Source organism: Canis lupus, chromosome 16 (genome assembly GCF_048164855.1).
Source record: "Canis lupus baileyi chromosome 16, mCanLup2.hap1, whole genome shotgun sequence".
Taxonomy (NCBI): Eukaryota; Metazoa; Chordata; class Mammalia; order Carnivora; family Canidae; genus Canis; species Canis lupus.
The window spans coordinates 18,264,795-18,284,937 of record NC_132853.1 but is presented as its reverse complement, the minus strand read 5'-3'; the positions used below and the strand labels follow the sequence as shown (position 1 = coordinate 18,284,937).

The 20,143-nt window shown below is 42.6% G+C and overlaps 2 protein-coding genes across 3 annotated transcripts in view; one reads left to right on the top strand and one right to left on the bottom strand.

Moving 5' to 3' along the window:
• Window positions 1-1,177: 1,177 nt before the first annotated feature.
• Window positions 1,178-10,450, bottom strand: SDF2 (stromal cell derived factor 2). Its single transcript, XM_072779321.1, has 3 exons — window positions 10,237-10,450; window positions 5,757-5,953; window positions 1,178-1,852 (listed from the first exon to the last, which is right to left on the bottom strand). The coding sequence occupies exons 1-3, from the start codon at window positions 10,385-10,387 to the stop codon at window positions 1,565-1,567; spliced, it is 636 nt and encodes a 211-aa protein (XP_072635422.1). The 5' UTR covers window positions 10,388-10,450; the 3' UTR covers window positions 1,178-1,564.
• The window catches only part of SUPT6H (SPT6 homolog, histone chaperone and transcription elongation factor), a 36,793-nt gene continuing 27,098 nt past the window's right edge, over window positions 10,449-20,143 (top strand). The window contains exon 1 of one of the 2 annotated variants that reach the window (XM_072779308.1): window positions 10,449-10,858. The gene's annotated coding sequence lies outside the window, so the exon portion shown is untranslated. The remainder of the gene's footprint in view (window positions 10,859-20,143) is intronic. The other variant, XM_072779310.1, reaches the window with a different exon arrangement.

The following is a 20,143-nucleotide window of genomic DNA, read 5'->3' as shown; positions in this document are numbered from 1 at the left end:
AATCTGAAGCCTCCTAACAAGGTAGGCTTTGTCTGTAAACCCTCAGGAAAGGCCTGACAACTCAGTGAAAACTGTTCAAACCAAGTTGGAGTACCTTGCAACACACCTCCATACTCCCATTCATCTTGTCCAATTTGTTCCCTTTATTCAGCTGATTCCTATCACTTCCTTTCTTCTTTCTCCCCCAGACTGTTTCCAGCCTAGTTCCAGTATCTCAATAACCTTAAATGTTGATTTGTCTATCTTTTTTTCTGGAAATATCCCAAAAGATCAATGTAAATGAAATAGGAAAAGCAGGGAGAGGATGGAGATGGAGCTCAACTAGTTCATGGTCTCAATTTCCTGAAACAAGTCCTTGTGAAAGAGACTAAGCCTTTTAATGCCATGGTTTATGTGTGGCACAGACCGGGTATCCCCAAAAGTTTAATGGTATGTCCATATAGCAAAGGAGGGAAAAAAAAATCATTCTTTCTAAAAATAAGGATGGCTAGTCACTGAAATTCCAGCAGATGTGGCAGACACCTCTGTTCACCACGTCCATGCTCAAAAGACCTAGGAGCAAACTTTCTGGAATTGACCAGCAGACAGGAAGAAATGAGGTAAAGAGAGGACAAAAAGTCTTCTACCCCCTTTTAGAGAAAGATATCCCTACATTTACCAAAAAGAGATGATAACAGAGCAAAACACAATTGCAGTGTAGTAAAAAGAATGCGAGCCAGACACAGCTAGATTCCTATTCTTATTTACTAGCTTTAAGAATCCAGGCAGTTACTCAACCTCTATGTTCTGTATTGTAAAATCTGTATTATTTTACTGTAAAATTGACCCTGTATCTGTGAAGATTAAAGGAGGTAAGATCTATATATAATACAGCATCTAGTATTTAGCAGACAGTGAATATTGGTTCCTCTTTCTACCCCTACACCTTTTTCTCAACTGCAGTTAACAAATCCAAAAAACATTTCATTGGCTATTTATTAAGCTGTATTCCTTCAGGGTCTTTGGCCATAATTAGCCAAAATCTAGTAAAAGTGAAGTGCTAGGAGAAAAGTGAAAACAGAAGAAAAATCTGGATGCAAGTAAGGCTCCCAGCATCTCTAGTGATAGCAGTGACTTGTGTAGGACTCCAGGGCCAATCAGATTATAAAACAGCACACTTAATAAATGACAACATTGGTGACTAATAATGAAATTCTTTATCACTTTGGAGAAAGAGTAAAAGTCACACATTGATAATCCATGATGCCAAGCTTCTGAAGAGTAAAAATTTCCCAACGAAGAGAGGTATCTCCCTTAGTTTCTGTTTTATCAATATGAATAAAAACATCTGCTCCTTCACCAGCAAGTCCGGTACTCAAAAAGAACTGACCGAAAGTCTGGAAGAACCACCAATTCAAGTGTGAAGGGCTAAAGCTTCCAAACACAGCCACTGTTTTCTGTCACGCATCTTCATCTCAGTGGGGACATGGCCACTGCCCAGGGAACCTGTGGCAGGGATCCCAAGGTGGAGCAGCAGCAGATGTCATGAACACTGTGTGGTAACAGTGGCTTACAGCTTCCAGGCTCATAGCTCTGCGTGATGAGCTTCTGCCTTTAACAACTCACTGGGCTTCATGAAGATGCCTTCCATGGCTTTCCAGTAGTTGTTCTGGCTTGGCTGGGCCATGCCATGTACCTCCTTTTGCCCACTAATAGGTCGACCATATTGTTCTCCTGTGACGGACAGCAGAACTTCAGTGGAAGAGTGCTTGAACCGCACCTCACCATCCCTCACCCAGTAGGGCCCATTACAGAGCACAGTCCAGTCATCCAGATAATCACCTTCACCTTCCTCACCAAAAGCACTCACTTCCTGAAAGACACAAATGGTAGCAATATTAGCATGACTGACACATAGGCTTGGAAAGGAGAGGGAAAAACTAGGAAGAAAAATAAGAGGCTTTCCAGTATTTAAAAATAAACTGGGGGAAGGATGCCTGGGTGGCTCAGCAGTTGAGCATCTGTCTTTGGCTCAGGGCATGATCCTGGTCCTGGGATCGAGTTGTGCACTGGGCTCCCCGCGAGAAGCCTGCTGCTCCCTCTGTCTATCTCTCTGCCTCTCTGTGTATCACATGAATAAACAAATAAATAAAATATTTTAAAAAAGAAAAAAGTCAGCTTTTAAAAAAATAAAATAAAAATAAACTGGGGGAAAACTTTTAAAATAATAAACAAACTGTGGAAAAAGATAAAAAGACACAAAGGACATGAAATCAGTTGCCCTAGGATTATGTTCCAAATACTAAGTTTGCAAGTAATCCTGTATTTGCCTTATATCTTCTCTTACAGTCTTACTCTTGCTATTTGACTTTAAATATTTCTGCCTCTTTATATTTTAAGAGACCCGGTGAGCAACACAAATTGAAAGGGGGAATGGACTGTGGAGACTGGCAGATCTTGAATCTCCACTCCGTGTAATTCCTTAATTTTCTCCTCTAAAAACTGATGACAGTATCACCTTTACAATAATTTTGAAAACTAAATGAAGTAACAGAATAAATAATAGCAGAGTCCTTCCACTTGTCTTTTAATCCCATTACCCTTAAGGCCAAATATTCAGTTTCTACTGCAATAAAAAAGTTATGGAGTATTTCAGAAATAAATAAATACACGCTAAGCTATATAAACTATATAATTTTAAAGATATTTTTATTGGGTACCTGGGTGGCTCAGTGGTTGAGCATCTGCCTTTGGCTCAGGTCATGATCCCGGGGTCCTGGGACCGAGTCCCACATCAGGCTCCCTGCAGGGAGCCTGCTTTTCCCTCTGCCTATGTCTCTGCCTCTCCAAGTGTTTCTCGTGAATAAATAAATAAAATCTTAAAAAATAATAAAATAGGGGTAGCCCTGGTGGCGCAGCGGTTTAGCGCCGCCTGCAGCCCGGGGTGTGATCCTGGAGACCCAGGATCGAGTCCCACATCGGGCTTCCTGCATGGAGCCTGCTTCTCCCTCTGCCTGTGTCTCTGTCTCTCTCTTCGCTCTCTCTGAATGAATAAATAAATCTTTAAAAAATAATAATAATAATAAAATAAAGATATTTTTATTTTTTTATTAATTCTTTTTTTGGTAAAGATTTTATTTATTTATTCATAGAAACAGAGAGAGAGAAAGGGGGGCAGAGGCACAGGCAGAGGGAGAAGCAGGCTCGACTTGGGACTCGATCCAGGGTCCCCAGGACGCTGCGCATGGGGGCTGCCCTATTTTTATTTTTTTGAGCAAGAGAGAGAGCACAAACTAGGGGAGAGGCAGACAGACGGGGAGAAGCAGACTCCCTGCTGAGCAGGGAGCCGTATGTAGGGCTGGATCCCAGGACCCTGGGATCATGACCTGAGCCAAAGGCAGATGCTTAACCGACTGAGCCACCCAGGTATCCTCCAAAAACCTTTGTTAAGTCTGATCTAATCGTAACAAAAACATCAGACAAATCCAGAGAGGAGCACCCTATAATATACTTGACCAGCATTCCTCAAAACCGTCGAGGTCATCAAAAAGAAGAGTTTGAGAAACTGTTACACCTAAAAGAAGCCTGAGGAGACATGACAACTAAATGTAATATGATATCCTGGATGTGCTCCTGGAACAGAAAAAGTACAGTAGGTAAAAATTAGGAAATCAAAATAAACTATGGAATTTAGCTGATAACAATGTATGAATACTGCTTTATAAACTGAAGAAAATTTACCATACTAACATAAGATGCTAATAGGAAAAACCACGTGCAAAGTGGGGGTGGGAGGGAAGCAGTCATTAAGGGCTATCTCCTAAAACCTCAAGGCTTAAAAAAAAAATGGCATAATATTGGGAGGCCTGGCTGGCTCAGTAGGTAGAGTATGTGATTATTGATCTCGAGGTGCTGAGTTCAAACCCCACATTAGGCATTGAGCTTATTTTTTTTTAATTAATTAAAAAATAAAAATTAAGGGATGCCTGGGTGGCTCAGCGGTTGAGCATCTGCCTTCAGCTCAGGGCGTGATCCTGGGGTCTGGGGATCAAGTCCCACATCGGGCTCCCTGCAAGGAGCCTGCTTCTCCCTGGGCCTGTCTCTGCCTCTTTCTCTGTTTCTCTCATGAATAACATCTTTAGAAAAAAGAAATTTTTTTTAAATTAAAAAAGTGGGATAATACTTAATTCATTTTCCTAATGTGGTTAGTTGGCATCATTTAAAATAATAATCTTTTTAAATCTTTATTTTTATTTTTTTATTTAAAGATTTATTTTTATTTTATGATAGAGAGAGAGACAGACAGGCAGAGGGAGAAGCAGGCGCCATGCCAGGAGCCCGACGCGGGACTCGATCCCGGGACCCCAGGAGTGCACCCTGGGCCAAAGGCAGGCGCAAAACTGCTGAGCCACACAGGGATCCCCTCTTTTTAAATCTTTTATTTATTGATTCAGGAGAGACACAGAGGCAGAGACATAGGCAGAGGGAGAAGCAGGCTCCATGCAGGGAGCCCGATGTGGGACTTGATCCTGGAACTCTGGGATCATGCCCTGAGCCAAAGGCAAATGCTCAACCACTGAGCCACCCAGGCGTCCCTAAAATAATAATTTTTATTCAAAATTTAGAAAACGTTTATTACAAGTATAGTTGACACACATTGTTCTAGCAGTTTCAGGTGTACAACATTGTGATTCAACATGTCTATACATTATGCTATGTTCACCGCAAGTATAGCTACCACTGGTCACTACACAATGCTTTTACAATTATCACCAACTACATCCCTATGCTGTACCTTTTATCCCTGTGACTTCTTCATTCCATAGCTAGAAGCCTGTTATCTCCCATTCCCCTTCATCCATTCTGCCCATCTCCCCAATCCGTTCCTCTCTGACAACCATCAATTTGTTCTCTAATAGGTCTGATTCTGCTTTTTGCTGTTCATTTGTTTTCTTAGATTCCATATATAAATGAAGTCATACGGTATTTGTCTGACTTATTTCACTTAGCCTAGTACCTTCAAGGTCCATCCATGTTGTCACAAATGGCAAGATCTCATTATTTTTTTATAGCTGAGTAATATTCTGTTGCATATATATGTATACACCATATTTCCCTCACCCATTAATCTACTGATGTACACTTAGGTTGTTTCCATATCTTGGTGATTTTAAATAATGCTGCAATAAACATAGTGGTGCGTTTATCTTTCCAAATTCGTGTTTTCATTTTCTCTAATACTTAGTACTAGAATTATTGGATCATATATTTCCATTTTTAATTTTTTGAGGAACCTCCATACTGTTTTTCACAGTGGCTGCACCAATTTACATTCCTACCAACAGTGCTCAAGGGTTCCCTTTTTTCCACATCTTTGCCAACACTTGTTATTTCTTGTTTTTTGATTGTAGCCATTCTGTAAGGTATAAGGTAATATCTTACTATGGTATTGATTTGCATTTCCCTGATGATTAGTGATGTTGAACATCTTTTCCTATGTCAACATTGGGTTTCTTTACTGCAGAATTTATCAAGATGACTTATGATATGCTAACACATACCTTTTGTCTTTCCTCATTTCTTGATTTCATCTAGATGTAAAGTCTATTTTGACCAGAAACAATTTCCTTCACACTTATGAGACAAAGGCATTCTCCAGGTCTGCACACACAAAAAAGAGTATCTACACCTTGAAAAGAAAGGGCTAAAACCAAAATATTAGACAACTCAACTGAGTTATGCACAGGGCATCAATGATCCACAGGATGCCATCTCACCTGGTTTCCAGAGAGAGGTGAGGTGAAGTGGTGACTATGAAGGTTTCGGCCAGTGTTGACATGTGTCAGCCGGATGGGCTGGCCACATCTGATGGGGGTTCCTCTCTCACACACTGTAGCTGTTTTCCCCCGTATCCTCCAGTAACTATTGCTGTCATCCACAGAGGTTACACCTGTCACTGACTGCTGCCCACTACCTGCAGTTCAAAAAAAAAAAAAAAAAAAAAAAAGGTAAAGAAAGGAGAGTGAGCTCAACCTAATCCCTCTCTTTTCTAAGGCCAATAATGCGTCCTGTGTCATAAAACAGGTTTGAAGGAGTGGAGAGAGGAAACTCTATGCTTGAAATTTTTTCATCTACAGCATTTAAATATAAGTGAAAAATAATGTTTATATTTCATATAGTACACATACTTAAATATATGTTATTACAATAATACATAAACATTATTATTTTCCGATAAATTATACTTAAGACTGTAGCATATCAGAAAACTAAGAATTTGCATCAAAGGGCACTAAATAAATTAACTTATATCCATTTTTTTTTGAAACACAACTATTAGTCACCTATATACAATAACCTGGATAGCCCCTGGTATATGCCAGGTGTTTAATCACATAATAGAAGTATGTTTAGGGATCCCTGGGTGGCGCAGCTGTTTAGCGCCTGCCTTTGGCCCAGGGCGCGATCCTGGAGACCCGGGATCGAATCCCACGTCGGGCTCCGGGTGCATGGAGCCTGCTTCTCCCTCTGCCTGTGTCTCTGCCTCTCTCTCTCTCTCTGTGTGACTATCATAAATAAATAAAAATTTAAAAAATAATAAATAAATAAATAGAAGTCTGTTTAATATTATTCAATGCTTACTATGTATTACAATCAAAACCTTGTCACATTTCACAATAAAAAGGAGACCAGCTTTTGCTTTTGCTGTCAACTTTAATCCAAGCAATTAATCACTGCAGGTCCTGAATTCCCCATAAGTTATCTATCAATAGGTTATAAAAGTATTTATAAGGGGACATCTGGGTGGCTCAGCGGTTGAGTGTCTGCCTTCAGCTCAGGGTGCGATCCCAGGGTCCTGGGATTGAGTCCCACATCAGGATCCCTGTATGGAGCCTGCTTCTCCCTCTGCCTATGTCTCTGCCTTTCTCTGTGTGTCTCATGAATAAATAAATAAATAAATCTTTAAAAAAAGGAGGGGTATTTATGGGGATCCCTGGGTGGCTCAGTGGTTTAGCACCTGCCTCCAGCCCAGGGCATGGTCCTGGAGTCCCGGGATCGAGTCCTGCATCAGGCTCCTGCATGGAGCCTGCTTCTTCCTCTCCCTGTGTCTCTGTCTGCCTGCCTCTCTCTCTGTCTCATGAAAAAATAAATAAAATCTTAAAAAAAAAAAAAAGTATTTGTAAGTCCTCTAAATTTGGTTAATACTGCTTAAAGAGGTACAATTCTTCAGGTTAAAAGGCACCAAGTTAGGGCAGCCGAGGTAGCTCAGCAGTTTAGCGCCTGCCTTTGGCCCAGGGCATGATCCTGGAGTCCCAGGATCAAGTCCCGCATCAGGCTCCCTGCATGGAGCCTGCTTCTCCCTCTGCCTGTGTCTCTGCCTCTCTCTCTCTCTCTCATGAATGAATAAATCTTAAAAAAAAGAAAAAAAAAAGGCACCAAGTTAAACACATAGCTACAGGCTTAAAAAGGAAAATATACAAATAATAATTGGTAGTAGTCAGCTAATGTGTACTGAGCACTTTCTAAATGTGAGATACCAATCCAAACCTTTTGCCTGAATATTCTTATTTGATACATGTATATATTCTCTAAAGTAGGTATTATTATTATCATCCCCAATTTACACTGGAATGTCAGAAAAGCTGAATAGTACACCCATGGTCACACAGCACCAAGAGACAGCGCTGGGGTTTGAACATAGATAGCCCAACTCTAGAACTCCCACAAAGCTTTACTTTCTGTCGTTATATCAGAAAGACTACTCTCTCATATAAACTCTGGGGATATTCTATTCCCTAAACCTTCATCTACTACTCAATTCTTTAAAGGCACTTGACAGGGGCTCCTGGGTAGTTCAGTGGCTGAGTGTCTGCCTTTGGGTCAGGTCATGATCCCAGGGTCTGGGATCGAGTCCCTTACCAGGTTCCCTGCAGGGTGCCGGTGTCTCTCATGAATCAATAAATAAAATCTAAAAAAATAAATAAAGGCACTTGACACTTTCCTTGTTACTCTCTCTTTTTTTTTTTTTTTTTAAGATTTTATTTATTTATCCATAGAGACACACAGAGAGAGAGAGAGAGAGAGAGGCAGAGGCACAGGCAGAGGGAGAGGGAGAAGCAGGCTCCATGCAGGGAGCCCGACGTGGGACTTGATCCAGGGTCCCCAGGATCAAACCCCGGGCTGCAGGCGGCGCTAAACTGCTGCGCCACCGGGGCTGCCCTGTTACTCTCTCCTGTTCTTCCTAGCTTTGCCTTCAGTCAGCCTGGCCTCACCTGACAGCCTTTTAATGACACCTTTCACACTTAACACATTACACCTTGCACCACAATTATATGGGTGAACGTCTGTAGCCAACCTACCAGCTTCTCTCTATTGCCTCTTCCACTCAGCTCACAATAAGTTTGTTACATCTTTTTTTAAAAAAAAAAAAAAGAGGCAAACCAAGCCTCCTTCCTTACTTCTTGGTTATTGCCTTACAGCTCACTTGGTCCTGGGTTATTATCATGTATCATTAAATTATAGTCCATACTTTGCGTCTTCTATTTTTTCAGTTTTATTCAACCCTTGACTTCCTCTCCCCATGATTCAGAGATCAGACAGCAGATGGGACTGCATTCAGAGTGGTATGGCTGTAGACTCCTCTCCCACCCTTAAACATTGGGATCACTCAGAGTTCAGTCCTTATCCACTCTATACATATATATATATGTATATATATATATTTTTTTTTTAAGATTTTATTTGCTAGAGAGAGAGAGAGAGAGAGAGAATGAGCAGAGGGAGAAGCAGACTCCCTGCAGTCAGCCTGATGCGGGGCTCGATCCCAGGACCCCAGGATCATGACCTGAGCTGCAGGTAGATACTCAACCCACTGATCCACCCAGGTGCCCCTTAAATACTCACTGATCGGAGATCAGGACAAAAGCATTTATACATGCTTCAACAGGTTTTTCAAGTGATTCAAATCGACACCAGATTGAGAACCACAGTTCATTCTGGGCAATCGCAGGTACTCTACCCACATCTTCAATTCCCCCCACCCCCAGTACAATGATGTTGTACTTAACTCTACCTCAGGCTCAGCACAGATCTCTTTTGAGCTCCAGACCGAATCTGGTTCTCAAATCTAGCTGCCCATTACAAGCACCGGAAGAAGTTTTCAAATCTACAGATTCCTATTGTCAGACCTCTCTCCCACACTGATTTAGTAGAATCAAACTAGGAAACTAGATCAAGTTAAAAAGTAACAAGCTAGACACACAGCAGGTGTTCACTGAATGGCTGCTAGGATTATAAGACATCCCAAGGACAACAACTCAGTTCCTTTCCTAGTCTAACTGGTCAGACATGTTTTGAGAATCATAAACCACAGACTAGCCCCCATGCTCTCTTAGCTAATAGCATCATCAGTCATCTAAGATAGAAATCTAGCAATGATCCTAGATGCATTGAGTATCCTCACTAACTTTTCTCTTTTTTGTCAGTTGTTTTCCTGTAACTTGCTAACTGGCTCACTATTGTATCTCCTGTGTCTAGAACAATATTAGGGACATAAGAGTTTATTAAACCTACACTGAATGAATGAACGGGTCAACAAACTGCTAAATTATAAATGAACCCACAAACCAAGCATTTTAATTTCCTATGTTATAAAGCCCTCTAAGCGGTTTCCTCTCAAATTCCAATGAGTGCTTAAAATTCTTACAAGTAGGGTAAAGTTTGAATAAAAAGAGGCCAGAGAAAGAGTTGAAGAGCGAGTTTAAGATGCAAAACAGCTAGAATAGAAAGATACAGTCAAAGAGTGAGGTCTTGGAGTTCAAGACTTCTTTGGTACAGCACTTACTGTAATTTTCTACATGTCTGTCTCTCCCGCACTGAGTAGTGCCACCCTGGAGTAGCTGAAAGCAGGGTTTGAAACTGGACAGATTTGGTTCGAACCCCGCCTCTGTCATTCACTAGCTGCAAGGCTCTGAGCATGCGATTTGAGTTTGTTTTCTCATCTGTAAAATGAGGATAACAATCGTCTCCTCCTCGTAGGAATGTTATAAATCCTAAAAAGTACATGTGTAATGTGCCCGATACGTAGCTCACCGGATAGAAGCTGGTACTACGCCCAATTCTCCGCCTCTAGACCTCAGGAATCTCCCCCGAGCTCCTCTAACCTTCCCAAACCACACCCCTCAGATCTTCTCTTGGCTCCGCCCCCTCCGGAGCCTACCAGGCCTTCCCAGCCCACCCGAACCCGGGCAGCAGTACCTGACCCATAGCGCACGTCGTGTGAGTGCAATCGCACGTTGTGGCGCGTATTGAGTAGCTTCACCACAGAGCCGCATGTAACGACAGCCAGATTGGACGCCCCCACAGCATTCCACAAACCTCCCAACAACAGTAGCGACACCACAGCCATCCTAGCTGTAGCGCACAGCCCCTAATCTTCGGAGAAAACTCGGCCCCTCCCCGGAACCGGAAGCTGCGGACGGAACCACAGAGAGGAGGAAATGAGAAAGCCCTCGTCTAGTCTTTATGGTTCCTTTGGCTAGAGCGGCCTGAGGAAGCCGCGAGGCCTGACGTTTCCGATCCCGAAGCTCTGTTCCCAAGTCTCTGTGACACTTACCTTCCTGAACCGCTACGGCAAGTATTCGCGTCCTCCCAAACGAAGCCCCGAGAGCCGGGTGAGAGAAGAGAGAGCAAGAAAGAGCCCGCCCACTCCCAGTGACAGGGAGCCGGAAGTGACGTAGCACGTTGACGCAGCAGCGGCGGCGGTGGCGGCGGAGGGGCCGTGCGGTGGGTCCGTACTATCCTTTCCCAGTCTCGGTTCGACGACTCCATTTTCCTCGGTGGGGGCTTAGCGCACCGGAGTAGCGGCGGCTTCAGGCAGGTAAAGTTCGAACTGGAAAGCGTGTTCCTCTAAACCGGTCAGGTGAGGAACCAGGCTCCTAGGGCCTGGTCCCGTAAGAGAAGAGGTACTGGGGAGCCGTATGCGGGAAGAAGGGGGCCCTCCGGGCCTTCTCTGCTCTATGAGGGGGAAAGGAGAAGGAAACCAGAGTAGTTGCCTAGAGTCTCAGAGCTTTTCCTAACCCTGTGCTACCCGAAACCCGTGAATTGGGTGCCCTGTTGTATCAACAAGCTTCCTGGGATTCCGTCCTTCTCCCGAGAGCTTGTGAAAATTGGGCCACGCCAAAGGATTGGGAATGGAAGGACTTGGGGCTTCTGAGTCAGGATCAGGTGACCGAATTTTTTTGTTCTGGTGGTGTTAAATCTACGGATCTTACAGCAGCTCGGCCATCAGGCTACAGGGCGATGCCAAATACCATCTTTTTCGGTATTGTTAAAAATAAGATTAGAACTTTTTATAGATGGCTGCCTCCATCAGTCGCCTACCACAAACATCAGAATAGGCTATTAAGTCAAAGCTTCATTTTCTTCCAGTTTCTGCCTTTCTCTCCAGGCAGTCCCTTGCTGGAGCAGTTCGTTCCTTTTGGTGGTTTCAAGAAGTGATACTTATTTTTCTTTAAGAGGAGGCCTAAGCTCTCTGATAATATGTCCATGGAAATTCACTGTAATATCAGAAGTAGCAAGGGAGTATTGAGTTACACCGCTGCTATTAACGAACATAGAGAGTGTAAACAGTTTTGAATTTGATTAATTTCTTCGAGAGAAAAAAACGCCTACTTGCACTGTTTATTTGGAAGTGACTGGTTCTAAAGTGTATTGATTACAAAAGTGTGATTGTTTCCTTATCCTCTGAATTTAGATCCCTTTTCTATCACTTGTGTCCCTTCAGCCAGTACAAATACATTCTTCTTTAGCTGGCTTGTATGGCTACAAGATAAGATAAGCATAGTTACTCCCTAAGAGGTTTAAATCTCATTTAGAGGTTAATCACGTTTAGAAGTGGTGCAGTCTAGAGAGGCTCAGTCACGTTTCACAGTTGTCCCTCAGTAGCCCTTCACAAGAAGGGGCTATACTGGAAACGGTCTTTGGAGGCAAGTAAATTTGCCCTTGGTCTTAAGTTCTTGATCTCAGTAAGTGGCACTGTGATCAGGACCCTGTGTAAAGTCCTTGGATTCTTCCTATTATTCTCCAGTAAAATCAGTCACCCAGTCCTACGTTGCCATGACATACACATTATGTTCTGGCATCCCCCTTATCCCCCTCCAACTATCCTCCTACTTTTTTGATTTCCCTTCAAAGTCAGATTTCTCTGTGTGTCAACTTTCTTGAATTTTATTCATTCTTCGGACTCTACTAGTCTGGTATCTCTTATAACCACTTGGTTGAAATTTTTCTGGTCAAGGTTACCAGTGATTTCTGTATTGCTAAATATCATGGATACTTTGTTCTTTCCTCAATCCCTGAAATATGCAACACAGTTTACTCTTGTCTTGCAGCTTTCTTCTCTTGGTTTCATTGACACTTCACTACTGAATTGTCTCCATTTCTCTGGTTGCTCCTTCTCAGTCTCCTTTGCTAGGCATTTTTGCTATCTACCTAGTTTCTAAGTGTTGAATTTCCTTCAGAGTTTAATCTTGGGCTCTCTGCCTACTTCCTTTAGGTGATCCAGTTTCATGGCTTTAATTACCATCTGAAAGCTGGCACCTGTCAAGTTCAAATCTCTAGCCAGCCTTTTCTATATTCAAGAATCCATACACAGAATGCCTGTTTAATAGCTCCATTTGGATGTCTCTCAGACATCCCAAACCTAACATCATAATAAAAATAACATTTTAACTTTTTTCTTTTAAAGATTTTATTTACTTATTCATGAGAGACAGAGAGAGAGGGAGGCAGAGATACAGGCAGAGGGAGAAGCAGGCTCCCTGCAGGAGCCTGATGCGGGACTCAATCCCGGACCCCGGGATCACGCCCTGAGTCAAAGGCAGACGTTCAGCCATTGAGCCACCAGGCATCCCTCAAAAAGAACATTTTAGTTTTTGCATCATTCCAAACCTGGTTTGTACTGTCTCACTAGTACTCTCGTCCACATGGTACCAAGGCCAGACCTCTGAGAATCCTCTGGGATTCTTTTCCCTTGCTATCCTTCTCCCCAAGTCTTTTGGTAAGTCCTGTCACTTCTTCCAAAATATATTTCATTTTTTTTTAAGATTTTTTATTTATTTATTCATAGAGACACAGAGAGAGAGAGAGGCAGAGACACAGGCAGAGGGAGAAGCAGGCTCCATGCAGGGAGCCCGACGTGGGACTCGATCCAGTGTCTCCAGGATCATGCCCTAGGCTGCAGGCGGCGCTAAATGCTGTGCCACAGGGGCTGCCCCCAAAATATATTTCTAATCTGTTTTCTGTTCTCCATCTCTGCTTCTATCCTATTCCAAACCACCATCATCTTTTGCCTACAACAGTGGTATCCTCAGTTTTTCCTGTTTCCATCCAGATCCCACTGCAGTTCATTTTGCAGGTAGCTGGTCAGTCTAATCATATCACCTTGCTTTAAACACTCCAGTGGTTTTCCATGGCCTTCAGAGCCTCCACTTAAACAGGCCCCTCCTTCTGCAACTCTACTGCCTTCACCATTCTCTGGTCACATTGTCCTTGGGACATTGCCTACCATATGCCAAGTTCTTGCCCACCTTTTCTACTAGGAATCTCTTCCTTTGGCTCTTTTTTTTTTTTTTTTTTTAATTTTTTATTTATTTATGATAGTCACACACACACAGAGAGAGAGAGAGAGAGGCAGAGGCAGAGACACAGGCAGAGGGAGAAGCAGGCTCCATGCACCGGGAGCCCGACGTGGGACTCGATCCCGGGTCTCCAGGATCACGCCCTAGGCCAAAGGCAGGCGCCAAACCGCTGCGCCACCCAGGGATCCCTTCCTCTGGCTCTTGATACCACATCCTACTCATTGTTGACATCAGCCTAAACTCACCCTCTCAGAGATGAGGGTATTTATTTCCTTCCTCGTAATTACACCAAGGTTTATTTTGTTTGTGGTTTGTCTCTTACACCAGAATACAAGTATTCTAGGAACAAGGACTTTTGTTTTCTACATGCTTGACATGTAGTAAGCACTTATTAAATAAATCTTTGCTGAATTACCAAGTAAACTAAGTCAGTTCTGTTTAAAACCCTGCAGGGAGGACGCCTGGGTGGCTCAGCTCTTGAGCACCTGCCTTCGGCCTGGGGCATGATCCTGGAGTCCCAGGATCAGGTTCCCACATCAGGCTCCCTACATGGAGCCTGGTTGTCTCTGCCTCTCTCTGTGTGTGTCTCTCATGAATAAATAAAATCTTTAAAAAATAAAATAAAATAAAGCCCTACAGGCGCTTCCCAGCACCTTTTAGGGTCCAAAATCTTTAACTTACCCTATCAAGATCCTTAGAGCTTCACTCCAACTCATTATGAACCTTTCTCCCTCTCTCTAGTCAAACTGGCTCTCACTGTCCCTGCTACAGCATATCCTGAGGCTTCTGCTGGAAGTACTCTTCTCCAATACCACTACTCCTCACATGACCACCAAAGAAGCCAGTTCCTTGGCTAATTCCTCCACAATCTTACAATCTTTATTTAAAGTCACTTCCTCGGGGATCCCTGGATGGCTCAGCGGTTTGGCGCCTGCCTTCGGCCCAGGGCATAATCCTGCAGTCCCGGGATTGAGTCCCACATCAGGTTCCCTGCACGGAACCTGCTTCTCCCTCTGCCTGTGTCTCTGCCTCTCTCTCTGTGTCTCTCATGAATAAATAAATAAAATCTTTAAAAATAAATCAATAAATAAAAATAAAGTCACTTCCTCAAAACCGGATTGGAGTCCACTCTTACAGGCTCCCATGGTACCTTGATCATCAGTTCTTTCAATTACTCCTTTAGTTCTAGATCAGGGGTCAATAAACCAAAGCTCCTTGGCTAAATAGGCCACTCCCATTCATTTACATATCATCAGTGTTAGATTTTGTGCTACAGTGGCAGATCTGGCCCTCTGTGGTTTGATGACCCCTGTGCTAGGGCAGGAACTATATATTCCCCAGTGTGTGTGGCAGAAAACTCAGTAACTTATTCCCTCCCTGTGTTGCAGGGATTTTGACTCTGGTTACGTATTTCAGTTTCTGCTCCTCTTTTGTCCTTTCCTTATTCTGCAAGGAAACGTGGAAAGAAAAGAGATAACTCATATTTTTAAATAATTACTTATGTAAGTCATCGTCAACAATAATGTTTTTTATACTGTTATTTAAAAAATCATAAGATTGTTATTTCCTATAAATGTGGTGTGCACATTAAAATGACGATAGGTAGAGTAACTTTTTCTGTATATTTTTCAAGTAATCTCTATACCCAACATGGGACTTGAACTCACAACCCTGGGGTGAGGAGTAGAGTTGCATGCTTTACTGACTGAGCCAGCCAGGCACCCCCTAACTTTTTATTTTAACATCTTGATTTGGTTTGATTAGGATTTTTCTTAAGGAGTAGTACTAAAGTTTAAAAACTTGTCTAGGGATCCCTGGGTGGTGCAGCGGTTTGGCGCCTGCCTTTGGCCCAGGGCGCGATCCTGGAGACCCGGGATCGAATCCCACGTCGGGCTCCCGGTGCATGGAGCCTGCTTCTCCCTCTGGCTATGTCTCTGCCTCTCTCCCTTTCTCTCTCTGTGACTATCATAAATAAATTTAAAAAAAATAAAAATAATAAAAATAAAAAAATAAAAATAAAAACTTGTCTAGGGGACGCCTAGGTGGGTCAGTGGTTGAGCGTCTGCCTTCAGCTCGTGGTGTGGTCCTGGGGTCCTGGGATCAAGTCCCACGGGCTCCCCTCAAGGAGCCTGCTTCTCCCTCTGCCTGTGTCTCTGCCTCTCTGTGTCTCTCATGAATAAATAAAATCTTAAAAATAAATAAAAACTTGTCTAAAGTAGATTCTGAATACTTCACGTATTAAACTTTCAGGTTTTTGGATTCCACATTGGATTGTCATTTCTGAACACTTTTGGAATAGCCCTGGGCTTTTGCTCATAAAATACAGAATATCTTCTCGTTGAAACTCCACACCAGACTTGTGGGTCTGTTCCCTATACCGCTAGGCCCGTTCAGACCTAAGACTTTGCTCATGTTGCTATTTCCAGGTTATCTGCTTAACTCTTCTCAATTTAGGCATCACCTTTTCTGAGGCATTCTCTGACCTTTCTCTCCTTATATTGCTCTCAGTCCTGGTATATAACTATAATACAACATTCATTATGCTTTGTCATAACTTCATTTATAAGTTTTTTGAGATAGCTTTTGAACTCTATCAAAGTAAAAAGCATATTTTACTCTTTTTTATATACCTAACTTTTAGCACAGACCTTAATTCTATATGCGTGTATATGTATATATATATATATACACATATACACACACACACACACGCACGCACATAAGAGTAAATGTTAATTGAAGCTGGCAGTGGAGAGAATTAACAGACATCTTGTTTTGCTCTGGTCTCCTTTTAATTGCCTCCTACATCATCTTGTTCAAAAGGAGGGACCACCAGGGGCCTCCCTGTGGCAATCTGATCCCAGCTCCATTCCCCTTCCAGAGAATGTCATGGTAACCACCACCCTCTCCCTTTGAGCCACATCTTGTACTGCAGCTTTCCTTCTGCCTGGAGAAACTTCCTTTCACTAATCCCTGCTCCTTCTAGACCTATTTCAGTAGTAAATTTAACTTATGGTCTGAATATAGGGAAAATTCAGGAGCATAAGTACTAAATAAGAAATTTAAACTCCGCTGGGTTCATCCCATATCATATGTTAATAATAATAATAATCATATGCTAATTAGTATTTTTGTTCTGGAATAGTTGCTACTTGCCAGCCTCAGCCTGCAGTGCTGCTGCAGCGCCCTCCGCACATCTAGCTCCTGCAAGTTGCAGCAAGTCAGGCTTGCTTCTGGCACACCTCTTTTAACTGAAAGTCTTGGCAGTGAGCTAGATTGGAAGCATTCCCCGCTATAGCACAGCATATACTCTATTGCTAACCTAGGGAATGGGAGGAAAGCTGCGTGTAGCACAGAGCACCAGCTGCCCCCCCACCCCCCGGGACTGGAAAAAGCTGTTGTTTTCATCAGGTAGGCTGTTTCTCTCTAAGTAGACTGGAAGGCATCTGGTCTGTAAGAGCTGGCATTTAATGTGAAGATGTTGAGGATTTATAAGACTGAATTTGTGGGTCTGATAGCCTAATTCAAGCAATGTGTGGAGGCTGCTGTACCCAATAATGGCTTAGTTCCGCGGGGGGTGGAGGGGTGGTGTCAAGATTAAAATTAGAGCAGGAGATTTAATTAGCAGTTTTTAGATACTCACTATTGGCAGTTGTCAAAGTAAATTACCTTAAGGACACAGAAATCTTGGGGGAAAAGGAGCATCAGTCTAACCGCAAGACTTTTATCACTGCCCTGTGGGATGTCTCACAACTATATAGCATAGCAGCTCTCAAATGTTTTAATCTTGGGACACTTGTACACTCTTAAGGATAATTTAAAATTGCAAAGATGTTTTGGTTATGTGAGTTATATCTATTGATATTTATGATATTTTCATATTTTAATGTGTCATTTTGATTTGATAAGAAATTCAAATTGGGTATATTGGGAACCCTGGGTGGCTCAGCGGTTAAGCGCCTGCCTTCAGCTCAGGGTGAGATCCTGGAGTCCCTGGATCAGGTCCCACATCAGGCTCCCTGTATGGAGCCTGCTTCTCCCTCTGCCTGTGTCTCTACCCCTCTCTGTCTCTGTGTCTGTCTCTCTTTCATAAATAAATAAATAAAATATTTTTTAAAAATTGAGTATATTCATTTTACAGTCATAATAAAGCCAGCACCAAAAAAAAAAAAATATATTTGGGAGTATACAGGTATATTAAACTAATAAATTATACATCCTTTTTTTAAGATTTATTTATTTATTTATCAGAGATCTAGAAAAGCAGAAACATAGGCAGAGGGAGAAATAGGCTCCCCAAGGGGAGTCTGATGCGGGACTAGATCCCAGATCCCGGGATCACTCCCTGAGCCCAAGGCAGACAACGCCCAACCGCTGAGCCACCCAGGCAGCCTCACATTATACATCTTAAACTTACACAATGTTTTATGTCTATTATATGGCAATAAAGCTGTGTGTGTGGGTGGGGGGGGTGATAGTAAGTCCTCTACATCTTAATATAAATAATGCTTTTATGAAACCAAAACAAAAGTAGTGAGAAGAGCAATGTTGTTGTTTTTTTTCCCCAAATCTTTTTAAAGATTTTATTTATTTATTTGAGAGGGAGCATGTGCATAGGAGTGTGAGGATTAGGGGGAGCAGAGGGAGAGGAACAAGCAGACTCCACCCAATGCAGGGCTCAATCCCACACCACAAGATGACCTGAGACAAAACCAAGAGTCAGATGCTTAACTAACTGAGCCACCCAGGTGCCCCACCCCCCCCATCTTTTTAATGTCTGTCTTAATAGAATATAGCTGGATTTTCATATTTGTTTTTGCATTCAATGTTGTGATACAACACATTATATTACCTCTGGAAAACTCCACCGTATGCTCGAGAGAAGGTGGTCCCCGGACCATACTTTGAGACCTGCTGATATAGTAGAAACAACTGTGACTTTGGAATCAGACACACCTTAACTCAAACCTCAGCTTTTGTGTTGGATATCTGTATCAGCCTGAACAAGTGATTTATTTTGTCTCTGTCATCTCCTTTGTTGAATGCAGAGAGAAGTGCAGTATAACTCCTAGGACAGCATAGGGGTTAATAGGTATTCTTAAGTGTCTGGAACCTGGTAGATGTGTAAGTACTGTTCCTCTGGGTACTTTTTTTTTTTATTTTTTTATTTTTTTATTTTTTTGCTTTAAGGAAGTGCCTGTATTAGTCTTGCTTGGGTTTTGTGTGAGTGTTGTGGGTTGGTTTCTAATTCTTTTCCCATGCCTATTCTCTACATATAATACATAAAATTGTTCTATGGTCATTATTTTTTTAAAAGATTTTATTTATCTGACAGCATGCACAAGCAAGGGGAGCAGGAGAGAGAGAAGCAGACTCCCTGCTCGGCAGGGAGCCTGATGCAGGACCCTGGGATCAAGCCAAAGGTAGACACTTAACCAACTGAGACACCCAGGCACCCCCTCTGGTCCTTATTTGTTTTCATATCTCTCTCCCTCTACCAGAAATCCACTCCTCAATAACAAATAATCCTGTTTTCTCCTCGAATTCCTAGGTCCTAGCAGAATGTATGTACCTGGCAGTCATTCAGTAATACTTGAATAACATCTAAAACCTCAACCTGAAATTGAACATAAGACCATATCATTGCCCCTCTCTCTCCACCAGAACACGGTATCTTCAGTTTTGTTTCCTTGAGTTCAGTCAATCTTAAATTAATTGGTTGTGGTATCAGTTGATATCACTAAGAGTAATTTTCAGAAGAATTAGAGCCCTAGCACTTAAGGCTCCTTCTAGAGCTCAGACCATTTCTGGTAACTGTTACCCAACCTCCTCTTTTCTCCCATCCCACTGCCATCTTTCCTTGGTTAGGTGGCAACAGTATGAGAAAGTAAGTAATTTATTTAACAGATATTTAGTGGTTCCTGTTTTGTACAGGACACCTAGAAGGGTGCAGCTTACATAGTACAGAATCACAAAGTGCCGTGGGATGCCTCTTGTGTTGCCATTTGTTTTCATGGGGTTTTTTTAGCCCTTCTGTTAGGTAGGGTCTCTAATTTCCAGAAGCTTATGGTTTTTTTTTTGTTTGTTTGTTTGTTTTTAAGATTTTATTTATTTGGGGATCCCTGGGTGGCTCAGCGGTTTCACGCCTGCCTTTGGCCCAGGGCGCGATCCTGGAATCCCGGGATCGAGTCCCACATCGGGCTCCCGGCATGGAGCCTGCTTATCCCTCTGCCTGTGTCTCTGCCTCTCTCTCTCTCTATGTCTATCATAAATAAATAAATATTTTTTTAAAAAGATTTTGTTTATTAAAGGGGGAGGGCAGAGACACAGACAGAAGAAGAAGCAGGCTCCGTGTGGGGAGCCCGATGTGGGACTCAATCCCGGGTCTCCAGGATCATGCCCTGGGCTGAAGGCGGCGCTAAACCGCTAAGCCACCGGGGCTGCCCCAGAAGCTTATGGTCTTAAGTGTGAAAAACAGGCACATACACAGTGGACCATAATTCAGGACAAGATGAGGACTGATG

Bases quoted from the DNA above. Each gene is read 5' to 3' on its own strand.
- SDF2 (XM_072779321.1), bottom strand. From the start codon at position 10,387: ATGGCTGTGGTGTCGCTACTGTTGTTGGGAGGTTTGTGGAATGCTGTG. The intron at 5,954-10,236 runs GTACTGCTGCCC...TTTGAACTGCAG, and splicing joins CGACGTGCGCTATGGGTCAG to GTAGTGGGCAGCAGTCAGTG. The intron at 1,853-5,756 runs GTGAGATGGCAT...TGTGTCTTTCAG, and splicing joins CACCTCTCTCTGGAAACCAG to GAAGTGAGTGCTTTTGGTGA.